We start from the raw sequence: 23,835 nt of genomic DNA on the forward strand, positions 1-23,835 counted from the left end.
CGTTATTTTACCAGGTAAGTTGACTGAGAACACGTTCTCATTTGCAGCAACGACCTGGGGAATAGTTACAGGGGAGAGGAGGGGGATGAAGGAGCCAATTGTAAACTTTAATGCAAGGGAAGCCAGCGACCACTTGGCCTCCCTTGATAAAAAAAAAAAAAAAAGTTTTAAATAATAGCCAATCAGCGTTGAGCTAAACGGAGTGAGCTCAACTGTGAATGGTCCTGGCACACCAACAAAAAGAAGTGTCAAGGGAAGCCAGTTTGGATTTGGCTTCAGTCCAATCACAGAGCAATACGTCATCGATAGAAACAACTTGAATTGTTGCATCTCGTTGTGTTGTTGTCCTCCCGTGGCTAGCTAGCTAACTAAAACTGGCCCTTTCCTAAATTAGCCAGGGATGAAGATAGGGATTTGGACTTGTGGTTTAACTTAATTCTCTGTACTGGCCAGTGATTATAAAGGCGATTCTGATCCAACAATTAATTCATACATTGTTGTGCTCCTGGCCTGAGAGGATGGAAGTTAAATATGTAGCTAGATGTAGGAGGCTAATGTTAACTAGCTAACGTTGTCCACGAATGGAAGTTAAATGTGTAGCTAGATGTAGAAGGCTAATGCTAACTAGCTAACGTTGTCCATGAATGGAAGTTAAATATGTAGCTGGATGTAGAAGGCTAATGTTAACTAGCTAACGTTGTCCATGAATGGAAGTTAAATATGTAGCTAGATGTAGAAGGCTAATGTTAACTAGCTAACGTTGTCCATGAATGGAAGTGAGGCTAGCAAGCAAGCATTTTAGCCAGGTAGTCTGGGACATCAAAAACTAAAAGCGGGTACTGTGTGACAGAGTGATAGACCGTTTAGTCAACATGAAAGAGAGGAGGAAGGCATTGACGTTTCTCTAGGGTGAGTCAACATGTTTTTCTGCTTGCACAAACGCACATACACGCACTCACACAGAAATCAGAACCATGGACAGCCACATCATATCTAGCTTACGTTGATCGGACTAAATTGTTTTTGGTATCTTGAAGTTGTCACTGTATTAGAGTAAACAGAGGTGATTGGATGATGTTGAAATGGTGCTGGAATAGTGGAGGCAGCTCCTGTTTTCTGTGTGACTTGCGGTAAAACTCTGTGGTTCTAAATCAATAGTTGTTTAGTGATGCGAAAATGTTGGAAACATTAACTTTCTTGACCCCTGCAGTAGGTCATGTAACTGTTTGTTACATGTAATATTTGCTTTGTGGACTTCATCAGACAGATGTTGCTCTCCGGGTTTGTGATGAAACAAAGGTGTGGTTGAATTTATTCTGCCACTGTGTCTTCTTATTGTCTCGGCTTTTAGGCCTATGTATCATGGTGTCAAGGCATATAAACTAACAGGTTACAGAGCAAACACACTTATCACAACACGTATGTTGTAAAAAGGCTTTTGTGTTTTCTAATGCAAATTAATTACTTAAAAATCATACAATGTGATTTTCTGGATTTTTGTTTTAGATTCCGTCTCTCACAGTTGAAGTGTACCTATGATAAAAAATGACAGACCTCTACATGCTTTGTAAGTAGGAAAACCTGCAAAATCGGCAGTGTATCAAATACTCTGTCTGTCTGTCTGTCTGTCTGTCTGTCTGTCTGTCTATCTATCTATCTATCTATCTATCTATCTATCTATCTATCTATCTATCTATCTATCTATCTATCTATCTATCTATCTCTACAGTGCCTTTAGAAAGTAGTCATACTCCTTCACTTATTCCACATTTTCGTTGTTTTACAGCCTGAATTTAAAATGGATTAAATATATTTTTCCCCCTCACCCATCTACACACACAATACCCCATAATGACAAAGTAAATATATGTTTATAGAAATATTTGCAAATGTATTGAAAATTAAATACAGAAATAACTAATTTATATAAGTATTCACACCCCTGCGTTAATACACGTTAGAATCACCTTTGGCAATAATTACAGCTGTGAGTCTTTCTGGGTAAGTCTCTAAGAGCTGTGAGTCTTTCTGGGTAAGTCTCTAAGAGCTGTGAGTCTTTCTGGGTAAGTCTCTAAGAGCTGTGAGTCTTTCTGGGTAAGTCTCTAAGAGCTGTGAGTCTTTCTGGGGTAAGTCTCTAAGAGCTTTCTACACCTGGATTGTGCAACATTTGCCCATTATTCTTTTCAAACTTCTTCAAACTCAAAATGGTTGTTGATCATTGCTAGACAACCATTTTCAGGTCTTGCTATAGATTTTCACGTAGATTTAAATCAAAACTGCATCTCGACTCAGGAACATTCACTGTCTTCTTGGAAAGCAACTCCAGTGTAGATTTGGCCTTGTGTTTTAGGTTATTGTCCTGCTGAAACATGAATTCCTCTGCCAGTGTCTGGTGGAAAGCAGACCGAATCAGGTTTCCCTCTAGGATTTTGCCTGTGCTTAGCTTCATTCTGTTTATTTTTTTATCCTGAAAAACTCCCCAGTCCTTAATGATTATAAGCATACCCATAACATGATGCAGCCACCACTATGTTTGAAAATATGAAGAGTGGTACTCAGTAATGTGTTGTATTGAATTTGCCCCAACCATAACACTTAGTATTCAGGACAAAAAGTTAATTGCTGTCCCTCGTTTTTTGCAGTATTACTTTATTGCCTTGTTGCAAACAGGATGCATGTTTTAGAATATTTGTATTCTGTACAGGCTTCCTTCTTTTCACTGTCATTTAGGTTAGTATTGTGGAGTAACTACAATGTTGTTGATCCATCCTCATGTAACGGATGTGAAATGGCTAGCTAGTTAGCGGGTACGCGCTAGTAGCGTTTCAATCAGTTACATCACTTGCTCTGAAACCTATTAGTAGTGTTGCCCCTTGCTCTGCAAGGGCCGCGGCTTTTGTGGAGCGATGGGTAACGACGCTTCGTGGGTGTCAGTTGTTGATGTGTGCAGAGGGTCCCTGGTTCGCGAGGGGACGGTTTAAAGTTATACTGTTACACTCAGTTTTCTCCTATCACAGCCATTAAACTCTGTAACTGTTTTAAAGTCATCGTTGGCCTCAAGGTGAAATCTCTCTGAGTGCTTTCCCCTCCTCTACGGCAGCGTTTCCCAAACTCGGCACACCCAAGAGGTGCACGTTTTAGGTTTTGCCCTGGCACTACACAGCTGATTCAAATAATCAACCAAATCCTCACGCTTTGATCATTTGAATCAGTTGTGTAGTGTTAGGGCAAAAACCAAAATGTCTACCACTTGGGGACCGAGGACTGAGTTTGGGAAACGCTGCTCTATGGCAACTGAGTTCGGAAGGACGCCTGTATCTTGGTAGTGACTGAGTGTATTGATACACCATCCAACGTGTAATTAATAACTTCACCATGATCAAAGGGATATTTTATATCTGTTTGTTTTTTTACCCATCTACCAAATCAAATCAAATGGTATTGGTCACAAACACGTGATTAGCAGATGTTATTGCAAGTGTAGCGAAATGCTTGTTCTTCTAGCTCTGACAGTGCAGTAAATATCTAACAAGTAATATCTAACAAATTGCACAACATATACCCAATACACACAAATCTAAGTAGGAATGAATTAAGACTATATACATATGGATGAGCGATGTCAGAGAGGAACGGACTAAAATACAGTAGAATAGAATACGGTATATACATATGAGATGAGTAATGCAAGATATGTATGCATTATTAAAGTGAATGAGATATCGTGGAATAGTGCTTTTTTTTTTTTAATCTACCAATAGGTGCCCTTCTTTGCGAGGCATTGGAAAACCTCCCTGGTCTTTGTGGTTGAATCTGTGTTTGAAATTCACTGGTCGACTGAGGGACCTTACAGATAATTGTATGTGTTGGGGTACAGAGATGAGGTGGTCATTCAAAAATCATGTTAAACACTAGTATAGAACGCAGATTTAGTCCATGCAATTTATTGTGTGACTTGTTAAATTAATATTTACTCTTGAACTTGTCATAACAAAGGAGTTGAATTCTTATTAACTCTACATTTCAGCTTTTCATTTTTAATTCATTTGTAAAAAATAAAATAAGTTTAAGTATAAAAAATTCTACTTTTACATTATGTGGTATTGTGTGTAGGCCAGTAAAAAAAAATCTCAATTTAAACAATTTTAACTTCAGGCTGTTAACAACAAAATGTGGAAAAAGTCTGAATACTTCCTGAAGGCACGTGTCTCTAAGATCTCCCTTGTAAAAGGGGTCCAATGACCTCAATAGAACGTGCTAGATAACCCAAAAGGGACACAGTAGAGTAGAGATACATACCCAGAGAGAACCAGTAGACCAGACACACAGTAGAGTAGAGATACATACCCAGAGAGAACCAGTAGACCAGACACACAGTAGAGATACATACCCAGAGAGAACCAGTAGACCAGACACACAGCAGAGTAGAGATACATACCCAGAGAGAACCAGTAGACCAGACACACAGCAGAGTTACATACCCAGAGAGAACCAGTAGACCAGACACACAGTAGAGATACATACCCAGAGAGAACCAGTAGACCAGACACACAGTAGAGATACATACCCAGAGAGAACCAGTAGACCAGACACACAGTAGAGATACATACCCAGAGAGAACCAGTAGACCAGACACACAGTAGAGATACATACCCAGAGAGAACCAGTAGACCAGACACACAGTAGAGATACATACCCAGAGAGAACCAGTAGACCAGACACACAGTAGAGTAGAGATACATACCCAGAGAGAACCAGTAGACCAGACACACAGTAGAGATACATACCCAGAGAGAACCAGTAGACCAGACACACAGTAGAGATACATACCCAGAGAGAACCAGTAGACCAGACACACAGTAGAGTAGAGATACATACCCAGAGAGAACCAGTAGACCAGACACACAGTAGAGATACATACCCAGAGAGAACCAGTAGACCAGACACACAGCAGAGTAGAGATACATACCCAGAGAGAACCAGTAGACCAGACACACAGCAGAGTTACATACCCAGAGAGAACCAGTAGACCAGACACACAGTAGAGATACATACCCAGAGAGAACCAGTAGACCAGACACACAGTAGAGATACATACCCAGAGAGAACCAGTAGACCAGACACACAGTAGAGATACATACCCAGAGAGAACCAGTAGACCAGACACACAGTAGAGATACATACCCAGAGAGAACCAGTAGACCAGACACACAGTAGAGATACATACCCAGAGAGAACCAGTAGACCAGACACACAGTAGAGTAGAGATACATACCCAGAGAGAACCAGTAGACCAGACACACAGTAGAGATACATACCCAGAGAGAACCAGTAGACCAGACACACAGTAGAGTAGAGATACATACCCAGAGAGAACCAGTAGACCAGACACACAGCAGAGTAGAGATGATAACACATGATCCTCCAGCGATAGGCTGGTAAAGGCTCCAGGGCTTCCAGGGTGTACATCCACACAGCACGAGGTGCTCAGACTGGGAATACAGAGAAGACCAAACCCCTGAGGGTGTCAGAGAGACCCATCAGTACACATCTCTTCACAGTCTGGCTCTGAAAAGTCTCCAACGCATCCTCCCTTTCCCTCCCTGCTTTTCCCTCCCCTTTCTTGCTCGCCCCAGACCCCTACCTCTCTTTTCCCTCTCTGCTCTCCCTCTCCTTCTCTCTCTCTCTCTCTCTCTCTCTGCTTACTCTCTCTCTCTCATTCTTACTCTCTCTCCTTCTTTCTCCCCCTCTCTCTCTGCTCACTCTCTCATTCTTACTCACTCTCCTTCTTTCTTCCTCTCTCTCTCTGCTCACTCTCACTCTCCTTCTTTCTCCCTCTCTCTGCCCTCTCTCTCTCTCGTCTCTCGTGTCTCTCTCTCTCTCTCGCTCTCTCGCTCTCTCGCTCTCTCTCTCTGCCCCTCTCTCCAGGCATTGGGAGTTACAGTTCCTTTTCCTGTTTCCTCTTCATGTCAGGATGGGAGGAAAAGAAAAGCCTCCCAGTCTGAACAGAACAATGTCATAATTTTAATTACCATTCCTAGGCTACATCCCAAACAGCACCCTATCCCCTATTTAGTGCACTGTGTTGGACCATAGGACTCTGGTGTAAAGTAGTGCACTACATAGGGAATAGGGTTCCATTTGGAATATTTCCCTAAAGGCCACTTGGGGAGGGTCCTTAGAACAGTCCTACAGAATAATAATCTATTAGGGAGTGTCCATTAGAGACCAGAAACATCCTTGGATACAGAAGTTCAGATACTGAACAAAAATATAAACGCAACATGCAATAATTTCAAACATTTAACTGAGATACAGTTCATATAAGGAAATGAGTCAATTTAAAATAAATTCATGAGGCCCCTAAATCTAGTGATTTCACATGACTGGGATATGATATGATATACATCTGTTGGTCACAGATACCTTGAAAAAAAAAGTAGGGTGATCTCTGCTGTTGATTGTGGCCTGTGGAATGTTGTCCCACTCCTCTTCAATGGCTGTGCTAAGTTGCTGGAAATTGTCGGGAACTGGAACACGCTGACGAACACATCGATCTAGAGCATCCCAAACATGCAGGAAGAACTGGGACATGTTCAGCTTCCAGGATTTGTGTACAGATCCTTGTGTGGCTGTGCATTATCATGCTGAAACATGAGGTGATGGCGGTGGATGAATGGCAGGACAATGGGGCCTCAGGATCTCGTCACGGTATCTCTGTGCATTCAAATTGCCATCGATAAAACGCAATTGTGTTCATTGTCTGTAGTTTATGTCTGCCCATACCATAACCGCTTGCCCACACGACGCCATACACAAGGTCTGCTGTTGTGAGGCCAGTTGGACGTACTGCCAAATTCTCTAAAACGACGTTGGAAGCTGCTTATGATAGAGAAATGAACATTCAATTCTCTGCCAAAAGTTCTGGTGGACATTCCTGCAGTCAGCATGCCAATTGCACGCTCCTTCAACATTTTAGATATCTGTGGCATTGTGTTGTGTGACAAACCTGCACATTTTAGAGTGGCCTTTTATTCCCCCCAGCACAAGGTGCACCTGTGTAATGATCATGCTGTTTAATCAGCTTCTTGGTATGCCACACCTGTCAGCTGGATGGATTATCTTGGTAAAGGAGAAATGCTCACAAATAGGTAGGTTAACAAATTTGTGGACAATATTTTAGAGAAATAAGCTTTTTGTTCGTATAGAACATTTCAGGGATCTTTTATTTAAACTCATGAAACATGGAACCAACACTTTACATGTTACATGCGTTTATATTTTGGTTCAGTATATATGTACACAGTTGAAGTCGGAAGTTCACATACACCTTAGCCAAATGCATTCTAACTCAGTTTTTCACAATTCCTGACATTTAATCCTAGTAAAAATTCCCTGTTTTAGGTCAGTTAGGATTACCGCTTTATTTTAAGAATGTGAAATGTCAGAATAATAGTGGAGAGAATGATTTATTTCAGCTTTCATTTCTTTCATCACATTCCCAGGGGGTCAGAAGTTTACATACACTCAATTAGTATTTGGTAGCATTGCCTTTACAGTGTTTAACTTGGGTCAAACATTTTGGGTAGCCTTCCACAAGCTCCCTACAATAAGTTGGGTGAATTTTGGCCCATTCCTCCTAACAGAGCTAGTGTAACTGAGTCAGGTTTGTAGGCCTCCTTGCTCGCACACGCCTTTTCAGTTCTGCTCACACATTTTCTAGAGGATTGAGGTCAGGGCTTTGTGATGGCCACTCCAATATCTTGACTTTGTTGTCCTTAAGCCATTTTGCCACAACTTTGGAAGTATGTTTGGGGTCATTGTCCATTTGGAAGACCCATTTGCGACCAAGCTTTAACTTCCTGACAGTCCTTTCTGCAGCAAAGCACCCCCACAACATGATGCTGCCACCCCCGTGCTTCACGGTTGGGATGGTGTTCTTCAGCTTGCAAGCCTCCCCCTTTTCCCTCCAAACATAACGATGGTCATTATGGCCAAACAGTTCTATTTTAGTTTCATCATACCAAAAGAGATTTCTCCAAAAAGTACGATCTTTGTCCCCATGTGCAGTTGCAAACCGTAGTCTGGCTTTTTTATGGCGGTTTTGGAGCAGTGGCTTCTTCCTTGCTGAGCGGCCTTTCAGGTTATGTCGATATAGGACTCGTTTAGCTGTGGATATAGATACCTTTGTATCTGTTTCCTCCAGCATCTTCACAAGGTCCTTTGCTGTTGTTCTGGGGTTGATTTGCGCTTTTCGCACCAAAGTACGTTCATCTCTAGGAGACAGAACATGTCTCCTTCCTGAGCGGTATGACGGCTGTGTGGTCCCATGGTGTTTATACTTGCGTACTATTGTTTGTATAGATGAACGTGGTATCTTCAGGCGTTTGAAAATTGCTCTCAAGGATGAACCAGACTTGTGGAGGTCTACAATTATTTTTCTGAGGTCTTGGCGGATTTCTTTTGATTTTCCCATGATGAGAAGCAAAGAGGCACTGAGTTTGAATGTAGGCCTTGAAATACATCCACAGGTACACCTCCAATTGACTCAAATTATGTCAATCAGCCTATCAGAAGCTTCTAAAGCCATAACATAATTTTCTGGAATTTTCCCAGCTGTCTACAGTCACAGTCAACTTAGTGTTTGTAAACTTCTGACCCACTGGAATTGTGATACAGTGAATTATAAGTTAAATAATCTGTCTGTAAACAATTGTTGCAAAAATTACTTGTGTCATGCACAAAGTAGATGTCCTAATCGACTTGCCGAAACTATAGTTTGTTAACAAGAAATCTGTGGGAGTGGTTGAAAGACGAGTTTTAATGACTCCACCCTCCAGTGTATGTAAACTTCCAACTTCAACTGTATTTATTTATATACGGTGGCCTATGTTCCCTCAGGAGTAAGTCAATAGTTTATATATATTTATTTATATATGGTGGCCTATGTTCCCTCAGGAGTAAGTCAATAGTTTATATATATATTTATTTATATACGGTGGCCTATGTTCCCTCAGGAGTAAGTCAATAGTTTATATATATTTATTTATATACGGTGGCCTATGTTCCCTCAGGAGTAAGTCAATAGTTTATATATATTTATTTATATACGGTGGCCTATGTTCCCTCAGGAGTAAGTCAATAGTTTATATATATATTTATTTATATACGGTGGCCTATGTTCCCTCAGGAGTAAGTCAATAGTTTATATATATTTATTTATATATGGTGGCCTATGTTCCCTCAGGAGTAAGTCAATAGTTTATATATATATTTATTTATATATGGTGGCCTATGTTCCCTCAGGAGTAAGTCAATAGTTTATATATATATTTATTTATATACGGTGGCCTATGTTCCCTCAGGAGTAAGTCAATAGTTTATATATATATTTATTTATATACGGTGGCCTATGTTCCCTCAGGAGTAAGTCAATAGTTTATATATATTTATTTATATATGGTGGCCTATGTTCCCTCAGGAGTAAGTCAATAGTTTATATATATTTATTTATATATGGTGGCCTATGTTCCCTCAGGAGTAAGTCAATAGTTTATATATATTTATTTATATACGGTGGCCTATGTTCCCTCAGGAGTAAGTCAATAGTTTATATATATATTTATTTATATACGGTGGCCTATGTTCCCTCAGGAGTAAGTCAATAGTTTATATATATATTTATTTATATACGGTGGCCTATGTTCCCTCAGGAGTAAGTCAATAGTTTATATATATTTATTTATATACGGTGGCCTATGTTCCCTCAGGAGTAAGTCAATAGTTTATACATATATTTATTTATATATGGTGGCCTATGTTCCCTCAGGAGTAAGTCAATAGTTTATATATATTTATTTATATACGGTGGCCTATGTTCCCTCAGGAGTAAGTCAATAGTTTATATATATTTATTTATATATGGTGGCCTATGTTCCCTCAGGAGTAAGTCAATAGTTTATATATATATTTATTTATATATGGTGGCCTATGTTCCCTCAGGAGTAAGTCAATAGTTTATATATATATTTATTTATATACGGTGGCCTATGTTCCCTCAGGAGTAAGTCAATAGTTTATATATATTTATTTATATATGGTGGCCTATGTTCCCTCAGGAGTAAGTCAATAGTTTATATATATTTATTTATATACGGTGGCCTATGTTCCCTCAGGAGTAAGTCAATAGTTTATATATATTTATTTATATATGGTGGCCTATGTTCCCTCAGGAGTAAGTCAATAGTTTATATATATTTATTTATATATGGTGGCCTATGTTCCCTCAGGAGTAAGTCAATAGTTTATATATATATTTATTTATATACGGTGGCCTATGTTCCCTCAGGAGTAAGTCAATAGTTTATATATATATTTATTTATATACGGTGGCCTATGTTCCCTCAGGAGTAAGTCAATAGTTTATATATATATTTATTTATATATGGTGGCCTATGTTCCCTCAGGAGTAAGTCAATAGTTTATATGTAAGCAGGAACCCCACTGACTCACTGTGGTTTCCTGAAACTTGCAGGTTGCCCAGTTCTGACACCAGGGTAGTGTTAGTAAAAACTCTAGCAGCCTGTAAATTCAATATCATTTCAATTTAAAAGCTTTATTGGCATGGGAAACATATGTTTACAATGTTAAAGCAAGTTTAGTAGATAATAAACAATAAAAAATTAACTGTAAACATTACACTTACAAAAAAGTTCCAAAAGAATAAATACATTTCAAATGTCGTATTATGTCTATATAAAGTGTTGTAATGACGTGCAAATAGTTAAAGTATAAAAGGGAAAATAAATAAACATATATATTGTTTGTATTTACAATGGTATTTGTTCTTCACTTTTTGCCCTTTTCTTGTGGCAACAGGTCACACATCTTGCTGCTGTGATGTCACACTGTGGTATTTCACCCAGTAGATATGGGATTTTATCAAAATTCGGTTTGTTTTTTATTTCTTTGTGGGTCTGTGTAATCTTAGGGAAATATATGTCTATAATATGGTCAGACATTTGACAGGTTAGGAAGGGCAGCTCAGTTTCCACCTCATTTTGTGGGCAGTGTGCACATAGCCTGTCTTCTCTTGAGAGCCAGGTCTGCCTATGGTGGCCTTCTCAATAGCAAGGCTATGCTCACTGAGTCTGTACATAGTCAAAGATTTCCTTAAATTTGGTTCAGTCACAGTGGTCAGGTATTCTGCCACTGTGTACTCTCTGTTTAGGGACAAATAGCATTCTACTTTGCTCAGTTTTTTGGTAAATTCTTTCCAATGTGTCAAGTAATTATCTTTTTGTTTTCTCATGATTTGGTTGGGTCTAATTGTGTTGCTGTCCTGGGGCTCTGTGGGGTCTGTTTGTGTTTGTGAACAGAGCTCCAGGACCAGCTTGCTTAGGGGACTCTTCTCCAGGTTCATCTCTCTGTAGGTGACGGCTTTGTTATGGAAGGTTTGGGAATCGCTTCCTTTTAGGTGGTTGTAGAATTTAACGGCTCTTTTCTGGATTTTGATAATTAGTGGGTATCGGCATAATTCTGCTCTGCATGCATTATTTGGTGTTCTAAGTTGTACACGGAAGATATTTTTTCAGAATTCTGCATGCAGTCTCAATTTGGTGTTTGTCCCATTTTGTGAATTCTTGGTTGGTGAGCGGACCCCAGACCTCACAACCATAAAGGGCAATGGGCTCTATGACTGATTCAAGTATGTTTAGCCAGATCCTAGTTGGTATGTCAAATTTGATGTTCCTTTTGATGGCATAGAATTCCCTTGCCTTGTCTCTCAGATCGCTCACAGCTTTGTTGAAGTTGCCTGTGGCGCTGATGTTTAGGCCAATGTATGTATAGTTTTTTTGTGTGCTCTAGGGCAACGGTGTCTAGATGAAATTTGTATTTGTGGTCCTGGCGACTGGACCTTTTTTGGAACACCATTATTTTGGTCTTACTGAGATTTACTGTCAGGGCCCAGGTCTGGCAGAATCTGCGCAAAAGATCTAGGTGCTGCTGTAGGCCCTCCTTGGTTGGTGACAGAAGCACCAGATCATCAGCAAACAGTAGACATTTGACTTCAGAATCTAGTATGGTGAGGATGGGTGCTGCAGACTGTTCTAGTGCCCTCGCCAATTAATTTACATATGTTGAAGAGGGTGGGGTTTAAGCTGCATCCCTGCCTCACCCCATGACCCTGTGGAAAGAAATGTGTTTTTTGCCTATTTTAACCGCACACTTGTTGTTTGTGTACATGGATTTTATAATGTTGTATGTTTTTCCCCCAACACCACTTTGTATAGCAGACCCTCATGCCAAATTGAGTCACAGGCTTTTTTGAAATCAACAAAGCATGAGAAGACTTTGCCTTTGTTTGTTTGTTTGTCAATTAGGATGTGCAGGGTGAATACGTGGTCTGTCGTACGATAATTTGGTAAAAAGACAATTTGACATTTGCTCAGTACATTGTTTTCACTAGGAAATGTACGAGTCTGCTGTTAATGATAATGCAGAGGATTTTCCCAAGGTTAGTCCCTCACCATTATTCACCCAGCTGTAGCATATAGACCCTCACCATTATTCACCCAGCTGTAGCAGATCCCTCACCAGACATGTGTATTGAGTAAGAGCTCCGCCCTGATCTCCCCTCGCCACTCTATCAAGCCAGAGTTCAGCTCCCTGAAGCTGGAAATCCCCTGAGGCATCTGCTGCTCACCCAAACCCAACTGAGGAATGGTGTGTGTGTGTGTGTGTGTGTGTGTGTGTCCTGGCTCCTGTCCTGCTCCAGACAGGCTAAGGAGGCTCTCTTTCCCTTGGCCCCCAGACACGTGCACACACACAAACACACACACACACACACACACACACACACACACACACACACACACACACACACACACACACACACACACACACACACACACACAGAGAGACAAACACACACAAAGAGTGGTGGGGTGGAGAAACTGGGCTGAGCTGAGGAACACTGGGCAGCACACCATCCTGGCCCTCTGGCTGATAAAGCGGGGAGGAAACCAATAGCCTTAAAACAATAGTGTTATCAGCAGGCTGTGGAGTTCCTGTCCAACGTTAACCCCTACTGACCCAACACTGAGCTGTTACAACCCCTACTGACCCAACACTGAGCTGTTACAACCCCTGTTGACCTAACACTGAGCTGTTACAACCCCTGTTGACCCAACACTGAGCTGTTACAACCCTTACTGACCCAACACGGAGCTGCTACAACCCCTACTGACCCAACACTGAGCTGTTACAACCCCTGTTGACCCAACACTGAGCTGTTACAACCCCTACTGACCCAACACTGAGCTGTTACAACCCCTACTGACCCAACACTGAGCTGTTACAACCCTTACTGACCCAACACTGAGCTGTTACAACCCCTACTGACCCAACACTGAGCTGTTACAACCCCTACTGACCCAACACTGAGCTGTTACAACCCCTGTTGACCTAACACTGAGCTGTTACAACCCTAACTGACCCAACACTGAGCTGTTACAACCCTTACTGACCCAACACTGAGCTGTTACAACCCAAACTGACCCAACACTGAGCTGTTACAACCCCTACTGACCCAACACTGAGCTGTTACAACCCCTACTGACCCAACACTGAGCTGTTACAACCCCTACTGACCCAACACTGAGCTGTTACAACCCCTACTGACCCAACACTGAGCTGTTACAACCCCTACTGACCCAACACTGAGCTGCTTACAACCCCTACTGACCCAACACTGAGCTGTTACAACCCCTACTGACCCAACACTGAGCTGTTACAACCCCTACTGACCCAACACTGAGCTGCTACAACCCTTACTGACCCAACACTGAGCTGTTACAACCCCTACTGACCCAACACTGAGCTGTTACAAACCCTGCTGACCCAACACTGAGCTGTTACAACCCCTACTGACCCAACACTGAGCTGTTACAACCCCTACTGACCCAACACTGAGCTGTTACAACCCCTACTGACCCAACACTGAGCTGCTACAACCCCTACTGACCCAACACTGAGCTGTTACAACCCCTGTTGACCTAACACTGAGCTGTTACAACCCCTGTTGACCCAACACTGAGCTGTTACAACCCCTGTTGACCCAACACTGAGCTGTTACAACCCCTGTTGACCCAACACTGAGCTGTTACAACCCTTACTGACCCAACACTGAGCTGCTACAACCCCTACTGACCCAACACTGAGCTGTTACAACCCCTACTGACCCAACACTGAGCTGTTACAACCCCTGTTGACCCAACACTGAGCTGTTACAACCCTTACTGACCCAACACTGAGCTGCTACAACCCCTACTGACCCAACACTGAGCTGTTACAACCCCTACTGAACCAACACTGAGCTGTTACAACCCCTGTTGACCCAACACTGAGCTGTTACAACCCCTGTTGACCCAACACTGAGCTGTTACAACCCCTACTGACCCAACACTGAGCTGTTACAACCCCTGTTGACCCAACACTGAGCTGTTACAACCCTTACTGACCCAACACTGAGCTGTTACAACCTCTGCTGACCCAACACTGAGCTGTTACAACCCTTACTGACCCAACACTGAGCTGTTACAACCCCTACTGACCCAACACTGAGCTGTTACAACCCCTACTGACCCAACACTGAGCTGCTACAACCCTTACTGACCCAACACTGAGCTGTTACAACCCCTACTGACCCAACACTGAGCTGTTACAACCCCTACTGACCCAACACTGAGCTGCTACAACCCCTACTGACCTAACATTGAGCTGTTACAACCCCTACTGACCCAACACTGAGCTGTTACAACCCCTACTGACCCAACACTGAGCTGTTACAACCCTTACTGACCCAACACTGATCTGTTACAACCCCTACTGACCCAACACTGAGCTGTTACAACCCCTGCTGACCCAACACTGAGCTGTTACAACCCCTACTGACCCAACACTGAGCTGCTACAACCCCTACTGACCCAACACTGAGCTGTTACAACCCCTACTGACCCAACACTGAGCTGTTACAACCCTTACTGACCCAACACTGAGCTGTTACAACCCTTACTGACCCAACACTGAGCTGTTACAAACCTTACTGACCCAACATTGAGCTGCTACAACCCCTACTGACCTAACATTGAGCTGTTACAACCCCTACTGACCCAACACTGAGCTGTTACAACCCCTACTGACCCAACACTGAGCTGTTACAACCCTTACTGACCCAACACTGATCTGTTACAACCCCTACTGACCCAACACTGAGCTGTTACAACCCCTGCTGACCCAACACTGAGCTGTTACAACCCCTACTGACCCAACACTGAGCTGCTACAACCCCTACTGACCCAACACTGAGCTGTTACAACCCCTACTGACCCAACACTGAGCTGTTACAACCCTTACTGACCCAACACTGATCTGTTACAACCCTTACTGACCCAACACTGAGCTGTTACAACCCCTACTGACCCAACACTGAGCTGTTACAACCCCTGTTGACCCAACACTGAGCTGTTACAACCCCTGTTGACCCAACACTGAGCTGTTACAACCCCTACTGACCCAACACTGAGCTGTTACAACCCCTGTTGACCCAACACTGAGCTGTTACAACCCCTACTGACCCAACACTGAGCTGCTACAACCCCTACTGACCCAACACTGAGCTGTTACAACCCCTACTGACCCAACACTGAGCTGTTACAACCCCTGTTGACCCAACACTGAGCTGTTACAACCCTTACTGACCCAACACTGAGCTGTTACAACCTCTGCTGACCCAACACTGAGCTGTTACAACCCTTACTGACCCAACACTGAGCTGTTACAACCCCTACTGACCCAACACTGAGCTGTTACAACCCCTACTGACCCAACACTGAGCTGCTACAACCCTTACTGACCCAACACTGAGCTGTTACAACCCCTACTGACCCAACACTGAGCTGTTACAACCCCTACTGACCCAACACTGAGCTGCTACAACCCCTACTGACCTAACATTGAGCTGTTACAACCCCTACTGACCCAACACTGAGCTGTTACAACCCCTACTGACCCAACACTGAGCTGTTACAACCCTTACTGACCCAACACTGATCTGTTACAACCCCTACTGACCCAACACTGAGCTGTTACAACCCCTGCTGACCCAACACTGAGCTGTTACAACCCCTACTGACCCAACACTGAGCTGCTACAACCCCTACTGACCCAACACTGAGCTGTTACAACCCCTACTGACCCAACACTGAGCTGTTACAACCCTTACTGACCCAACACTGAGCTGTTACAACCCTTACTGACCCAACACTGAGCTGTTACAACCCCTACTGACCCAACACTGAGCTGCTACAACCCCTACTGACCTAACATTGAGCTGTTACAACCCCTACTGACCCAACACTGAGCTGTTACAACCCCTACTGACCCAACACTGAGCTGTTACAACCCTTACTGACCCAACACTGATCTGTTACAACCCCTACTGACCCAACACTGAGCTGTTACAACCCCTGCTGACCCAACACTGAGCTGTTACAACCCCTACTGACCCAACACTGAGCTGTTACAACCCTTACTGACCCAACACTGATCTGTTACAACCCTTACTGACCCAACACTGAGCTGTTACAACCCCTACTGACCCAACACTGAGCTGTTACAACCCCTGTTGACCCAACACTGAGCTGTTACAACCCCTGTTGACCCAACACTGAGCTGTTACAACCCCTACTGACCCAACACTGAGCTGTTACAACCCCTGTTGACCCAACACTGAGCTGTTACAACCCCTACTGACCCAACACTGAGCTGTTACAACCCCCGTTGACCCAACACTGAGCTGTTACAACCCCTACTGACCCAACACTGAGCTGTTACAACCCCTGTTGACCCCACACTGAGCTGTTACAACCCCTACTGACCCAACACTGAGCTGTTACAACCCCTGTTGACCCAAGACTGAGCTGTTACAACCCCTACTGACCCAACACTGAGCTGTTACAGCAGGGGGAGTTGACAGCCACAGCCTGTTAGAGCATGTGAAAGCTTTAAACATGTTAAGTACTGTTAGGGACATGTTAAGTACTGTTAGGGAAATGTTAAGTACTGTTAGAGACATGTTAAGTACTGTTTAGGGACATGTTAAGTACTGTTAGGGACATGTTAAGTACTGTTTAGGGACATGTTAAGTACTGTTAGGGACATGTTAAGTACTGTTAGAGACATGTTAAGTACTGTTAGGGACATGTTAAGTACTGTTTAGGGACATGTTAAGTACTGTTTAGGGAAATGTTAAGTACTGTTTAGGGACATGTTAAGTACTGTTAGGGACATGTTAAGTACTGTTTAGGGACATGTTAAGTACTGTTAGGGACATGTTAAGTACTGTTAGAGACATGTTAAGTACTGTTAGGGACATGTTAAGTACTGTTTAGGGACATGTTAAGTACTGTTAGGGAAATGTTAAGTACTGTTAGAGACATGTTAAGTACTGTTTAGGGACATGTTAAGTACTGTTAGGGACATGTTAAGTACTGTTTAGGGACATGTTAAGTACTGTTTAGGGACATGTTAAGTACTGTTTAGGGACATGTTAAGTACTGTTAGGGACATGTTAAGTACTGTTAGGTACCTATTAAGTACTGTTAGGGACATGTTAAGTACTGTTAGGTACCTATTAGGTACTGTTAGGGACATGTTAAGTACTGTTAGGGACATGTTAAGTACTGTTTAGGGACATGTTAAGTACTGTTTAGGGACATGTTAAGTACTGTTAGGGACATGTTAAGTACTGTTAGGGACATGTTAAGTACTGTTAGGGACATGTTAAGTACTGTTTAGGGACATGTTAAGTACTGTTAGGGACATGTTAAGTACTGTTAGGGACATGTTAGGTACTGTTTAGGGACATGTTAAGTACTGTTTAGGGACATGTTAAGTACTGTTTAGGGACATGTTAGGTACTGTTAGGGACATGTTAAGTACTGTTAGGGACATGTTAAGTACTGTTAGGGACATGTTAAGTACTGTTAGGGAAATGTTAAGTACTGTTAGGGACATGTTAAGTACTGTTTATGGACATGTTAAGTACTGTTTAGGGACATGTTACGTACTGTTAGGGATATGTTAAGTACTGTTAGGGAAATGTTAAGTACTGTTAGGGACATGTTAAGTACTGTTTAGGGACATGTTAAGTACTGTTAGGGACATGTTAAGTACTGTTAGGGACATGTTACGTACTGTTAGGGACATGTTAAGTACTGTTAGAGACATGTTAAGTACTGTTAGGTACATGTTAAGTACTGTTAGGGAAATGTTAAGTACTGTTAGGGACATGTTAAGTACTGTTTAGGGACATGTTAAGTACTGTTTAGGGACATGTTAAGTACTGTTTAGGGACATGTTAAGTACTGTTAGGGATATGTTAAGTACTATTAGGGAAATGTTAAGTACTGTTAGGGACATGTTAAGTACTGTTAGGGAAATGTTAAGTACTGTTAGGGACATGTTAAGTACTGTTAGGGACATGTTAAGTACTGTTAGGGACATGTTAAGTACTGTTAGGGAAATGTTAAGTACTGTTTAGGGACATGTTAAGTACTGTTAGGGACATGTTAAGTACTGTTAGGGACATGTTAAGTACTGTTAGGGAAATGTTAAGTACTGTTAGGGACATGTTAAGTACTGTTAGGGAAATGTTAAGTACTGTTTAGGGACATGTTAAGTACTGTTAGGGACATGTTAAGTACTGTTAGGGACATGTTAAGTACTGTTAGGGACATGTTAAGTACTGTTAGGGACATGTTAAGTACTGTTAGGGACATGTTAAGTACTGTTAGGGACATGTTAAGTACTGTTAGGGACATGTTAAGTACTGTTAGGGACATGTTAAGTACTGTTTAGGGACATGTTAAGTACTGTTTAGGGACATGTTAAGTACTGTTAGGGACATGTTAAGTACTGTTAGGGACATGTTAAGTACTGTTAGGGACATGTTAAGTACTGTTTAGGGACATGTTAAGTACTGTTAGGGACATGTTAAGTACTGTTAGGGACATGTTAGGTACTGTTTAGGGACATGTTAAGTACTGTTTAGGGACATGTTAAGTACTGTTTAGGGACATGTTAGGTACTGTTAGGGACATGTTAAGTACTGTTAGGGACATGTTAAGTACTGTTAGGGACATGTTAAGTACTGTTAGGGAAATGTTAAGTACTGTTAGGGACATGTTAAGTACTGTTTATGGACATGTTACGTACTGTTAGGGACATGTTAAGTACTGTTTAGGGACATGTTAAGTACTGTTAGGGACATGTTAAGTACTGTTTAGGGACATGTTAAGTACTGTTAGGGACATGTTAAGTACTGTTAGGGACATGTTAGGTACTGTTTAGGGACATGTTAAGTACTGTTTAGGGACATGTTAAGTACTGTTTAGGGACATGTTAGGTACTGTTAGGGACATGTTAAGTACTGTTAGGGACATGTTAAGTACTGTTAGGGACATGTTAAGTACTGTTAGGGAAATGTTAAGTACTGTTAGGGACATGTTAAGTACTGTTTATGGACATGTTAAGTACTGTTTAGGGACATGTTAAGTACTGTTTAGGGACATGTTACGTACTGTTAGGGATATGTTAAGTACTGTTAGGGAAATGTTAAGTACTGTTAGGGACATGTTAAGTACTGTTTAGGGACATGTTAAGTACTGTTAGGGACATGTTACGTACTGTTAGGGACATGTTACGTACTGTTAGGGACATGTTAAGTACTGTTAGAGACATGTTAAGTACTGTTAGGTACATGTTAAGTACTGTTAGGGAAATGTTAAGTACTGTTAGGGACATGTTAAGTACTGTTTAGGGACATGTTAAGTACTGTTTAGGGACATGTTAAGTACTGTTTAGGGACATGTTAAGTACTGTTAGGGATATGTTAAGTACTATTAGGGAAATGTTAAGTACTGTTAGGGACATGTTAAGTACTGTTTAGGGACATGTTAAGTACTGTTAGGGACATGTTAAGTACTGTTAGGGAAATGTTAAGTACTGTTAGGGACATGTTAAGTACTGTTAGGGACATGTTAAGTACTGTTAGGGACATGTTAAGTACTGTTAGGGAAATGTTAAGTACTGTTTAGGGACATGTTAAGTACTGTTAGGGACATGTTAAGTACTGTTAGGGACATGTTAAGTACTGTTAGGGAAATGTTAAGTACTGTTAGGGACATGTTAAGTACTGTTAGGGAAATGTTAAGTACTGTTTAGGGACATGTTAAGTACTGTTAGGGACATGTTAAGTACTGTTAGGGACATGTTAAGTACTGTTAGGGACATGTTAAGTACTGTTAGGGACATGTTAAGTACTGTTAGGGACATGTTAAGTACTGTTAGGGACATGTTAAGTACTGTTAGGGACATGTTAAGTACTGTTTAGGGACATGTTAACTACTGTTTAGGGACATGTTAACTACTGTTAGGTACCTGTTAAACTACTTCTGAGACTAATTCTGAGACTAAAGTACAGACATCCATAAATGTAGAAACGTGACGTCGTTGGCCAAACCGTTTTTAATCAAGAAGGCAAGACAACGCTACAGAACATGTTATATTGACAGTAATGGAAGCAACAACAAACAACTACAGAGAAATGGTCATGTACAAAGTTTGAAATATGTCAAATGTAACTACATAAATGGATGATTCAAGACACTTTATCATCATACAATTGGGTCTCATATGTCTCATTTGAGTCCACTATATCTCTGCTCAAACACATACGTATGTGTGCATGTTGAGAATGGGAAGTGAGTACCAGTCAGGAAGTGAAGCAGGGTCTGATATTTGGTTGAGTATACACTATAGTATAGTACAGTATATTATATCTCTCTGTCAACCCAGACGTACACTACCGTTCAAAAGTTTGGGGTCACTTAGAAATGTCCTTGTTTTTGAAAGAAAAGCACATTTCTTTGTCCATTAACATGACATCAAATTGATCAGAAATACAGTGTAGACATTGTTAATGTTGTAAATGACTATTGTAGCTGGAAACGGCTGATTGTTAATGGAATATCTACATAGGCGTACAGAGGCCCATTATCAGCAACCATCACTCCTGTGTTCCAATGGCACGTTGTGTTAGCTCATCCAAGTTTATCATTTTAAAAGGCTAATTGATCATTAGAAAACCCTTTTGCATTTATGTTAGCACAGCTGAAAACTGTTGTTCTGATTAAAGAAGCAATTAAACTGGCTTTCTTTAGACTAGTTGAGTATCTGGAGCATCAGCATTTGTGGGTTTGATTACAGGCTCAAAATGGCCAGAAACAAATAACTTTCTTCTGAAACTCATCAGTCTGTTATTGTTCTGAGAAATGAAGGCTATTCCATGCGAGAAATTGCCAAAAACTGAAGCTGGCCTTCTAGGAAGAATTGCAAAGAAAAAGCCATATCTCAGACTGGCCAATAAAAAGAAAAGATTAAGATGGGCAAAAGAACACAGACACTGGACAGAGGAACTCTGTCTAGAAGGCCAGCATCCTCGAGTCGCCTCTTCACTGTTGACATTGAGACTGGTGTTTTGCGGGTACTATTTAATGAAGCTGACAGATGAGGACTTGTGAGGCATCTATTTCTCAAACTAGACACTCTAATGTACTTGTCCTCTTGCTCAGTTGTGCACCGGGGCATCCCACTCCTCTTTCTATTCTGGTTAGAGCCAGTTTGTGCTGTTCTGTGAAGGGAGTAGTACACAGCGTTGTACGAGATCTTCAGTTTCTTGGCAATTTCTCACATGGAATCGCCTTCATTTCTCACAACAAGAATAGACTGACGAGTTTCAGAAGAAAGTTATTTGTTTCTGTCCATTTTGAGCCTGTAATCGAACCCACAAATGCTGATGATTCAGATACTCAACTAGTCTAAAGAAAGCCAGTTTTATTGCTTCTTTAATCAGGACAACAGTTTTCAGCTGTGCTAACATAATTGCAAAAAAGGGTTTTCTAATGATCAATTAGCCTTTTAAAATTATAAACTTGGATTAGCTAACACAACGTGCCATTGGAACACAGGAGTGATGGTTGCTGATAATGGGCCTCTGTAAGCCTATGTAGATATTCCATTAAAAATCAGCTGTTTCCAGCTACAATAGTCATTTACAACATTAACAATGTCTACACTGTATTTCTGATCAATTTGATGTTATTTTAAATGGACATTTTTTTTTGCTTTTCTTTCAAAAACAAGGACATTTCTAAGTGACCCCAAACTTTTGAACGGTAGTGTACGTGTAAGATAGAAGGGTTGATGCAGGAAGTGGGACATGGAGACAGAGCGAGGAAGCTGTAGCTGGTCCTTGTCCCTCAGTCAGTTCCTAGTTCTTGGTTCCCTGCAGGGTGTCTACGAGGATCTTGTTGTACTCCGCCAGCTGCCTGGAGACCGTCTTCACCACCGGACGGTAGTCACTCTCCATACCCTTAGAGGCGATGACTGGAGACGTAGGAGTCAAAGAAACGTTGGTTTTATACAACATGTCCCCCATTGGGGATATTACACCTACCATTGTCAACCCTGTAATGTTTAGATACAGGAGATCCACTCTGCCTGTGGTGTGAACGACAGACACCAACCTACTGATTCAACCCTGTAATGTATAGATACAGGAGATCCACTCTGCCTGTGGTGTGAACGACAGACACCAACCTACTGATTCAACCCTGTAATGTATAGATACAGGAGATCCACTCTGCCTGTGGTGTGAACGACAGACACCAACCTACTGATTCAACCCTGTAATGTATAGATACAGGAGATCCATTCCGGTCACAAGCAACAAGGATACACTCTTTCATGACGAAGTTGTTCTGCTCGTGATGTTGCCACTTCCTCTCCAGATTGGTCAGCTGAAAACCAATAGAAAACAGGTGTTGGTTGAGAGGAAAAACGGGCAAGAAACGCTCAAAGAATCTTCGAGCTTCAACGTTATTATGACATCATGAGTGTTCGTGAAAGGCAAAATAGACAGGCCGCGTCACGTTAGCCCGGCAACTACTATGGTTATCGGTTAATAGCATGAACAGATCAGACACCAGGCTAACCTGCATACTGGTCTGTAGTCAGTATTCCCTCCTGTACCTGAGCATGTGTCTCATTCTCCTGTAGCTGTGTTTTCAGAGCTTCATACACCTCATTCATCTTCTGCATGACCTTGTGAAAGCCGTCTCTCCTCTGGGCCAGGGATACTCTGTCCTCCTGCAGCCTCTATAGGACAATGGACAACAGCTTAGATTAACTACCATTCATTCATTCATTCATTCATTCATTCATCCAACACTTGTTATGGTGCTAGTAGAGCTACCACAGCAAATCATCAGCTCAGATAGTAAATAGCCGTATATTTCAGATACACAGCTCTGGTGGGGTAATAAAACAAGAATTTACTGAAAAAATGTCTTAAGGATGTTGAAGCGGAAGAAGTGGGTCAACCGACCATTGGTTACACCCCTTTCTTCATTGGTTGAAACTAAACTTGTGTTTCTCAGACTGAGTCAGTGGAAGAAACATGACTTCCCGGTGTCAAATCTCTCCAGAGAATGTGTTTCCTGTTTAAAGGAGAGTTGCTTTGTAATGCATGTAGAGGATGCTTTTACGTTTCCTTCTAGCTCGACCAAGTTGTTCCCATTGGGTAAAACTCCCTCAACGATAACACCGTCTCTGTTTACATTAGCAACATGATCTTACAGGGACTGCGCCGTGAGACATCTGCCACAGATGGAGGTCTTTCAATAAAAATATTACATCCTGATTCCTGCGGCT

The 23,835-nt window shown here is 41.8% G+C and overlaps 2 protein-coding genes across 3 annotated transcripts in view; both read right to left on the reverse strand.

The window, feature by feature from the left end:
- Nucleotides 1–5,585, reverse strand: part of tek (TEK tyrosine kinase, endothelial) — a 69,071-nt gene extending 63,486 nt beyond the window's left edge. For both annotated transcript variants that reach the window (XM_055944311.1, XM_055944302.1), the window contains exon 1: nucleotides 5,367–5,585. In XM_055944311.1, coding sequence (XP_055800286.1) covers nucleotides 5,367–5,469 — 103 coding nt within the window. In that variant the 5' untranslated portion in view covers nucleotides 5,470–5,585. The remainder of the gene's footprint in view (nucleotides 1–5,366) is intronic.
- Nucleotides 5,586–22,245: 16,660 nt separating this feature from the next.
- The window catches only part of ift74 (intraflagellar transport 74), a 64,447-nt gene continuing 62,857 nt past the window's right edge, over nucleotides 22,246–23,835 (reverse strand). The window contains exons 18-20 of the mRNA XM_055944322.1: nucleotides 23,155–23,280; nucleotides 22,862–22,922; nucleotides 22,246–22,509 (exon numbers count right to left, since the gene is read on the reverse strand). Of these exons, the coding sequence (XP_055800297.1) occupies nucleotides 22,394–22,509; nucleotides 22,862–22,922; nucleotides 23,155–23,280 (303 nt within the window). The 3' untranslated portion in view covers nucleotides 22,246–22,393. The remainder of the gene's footprint in view (nucleotides 22,510–22,861; nucleotides 22,923–23,154; nucleotides 23,281–23,835) is intronic.

Source organism: Salvelinus fontinalis, chromosome 2 (assembly GCF_029448725.1).
Source record: "Salvelinus fontinalis isolate EN_2023a chromosome 2, ASM2944872v1, whole genome shotgun sequence".
Taxonomy (NCBI): domain Eukaryota; kingdom Metazoa; phylum Chordata; class Actinopteri; order Salmoniformes; family Salmonidae; genus Salvelinus; species Salvelinus fontinalis.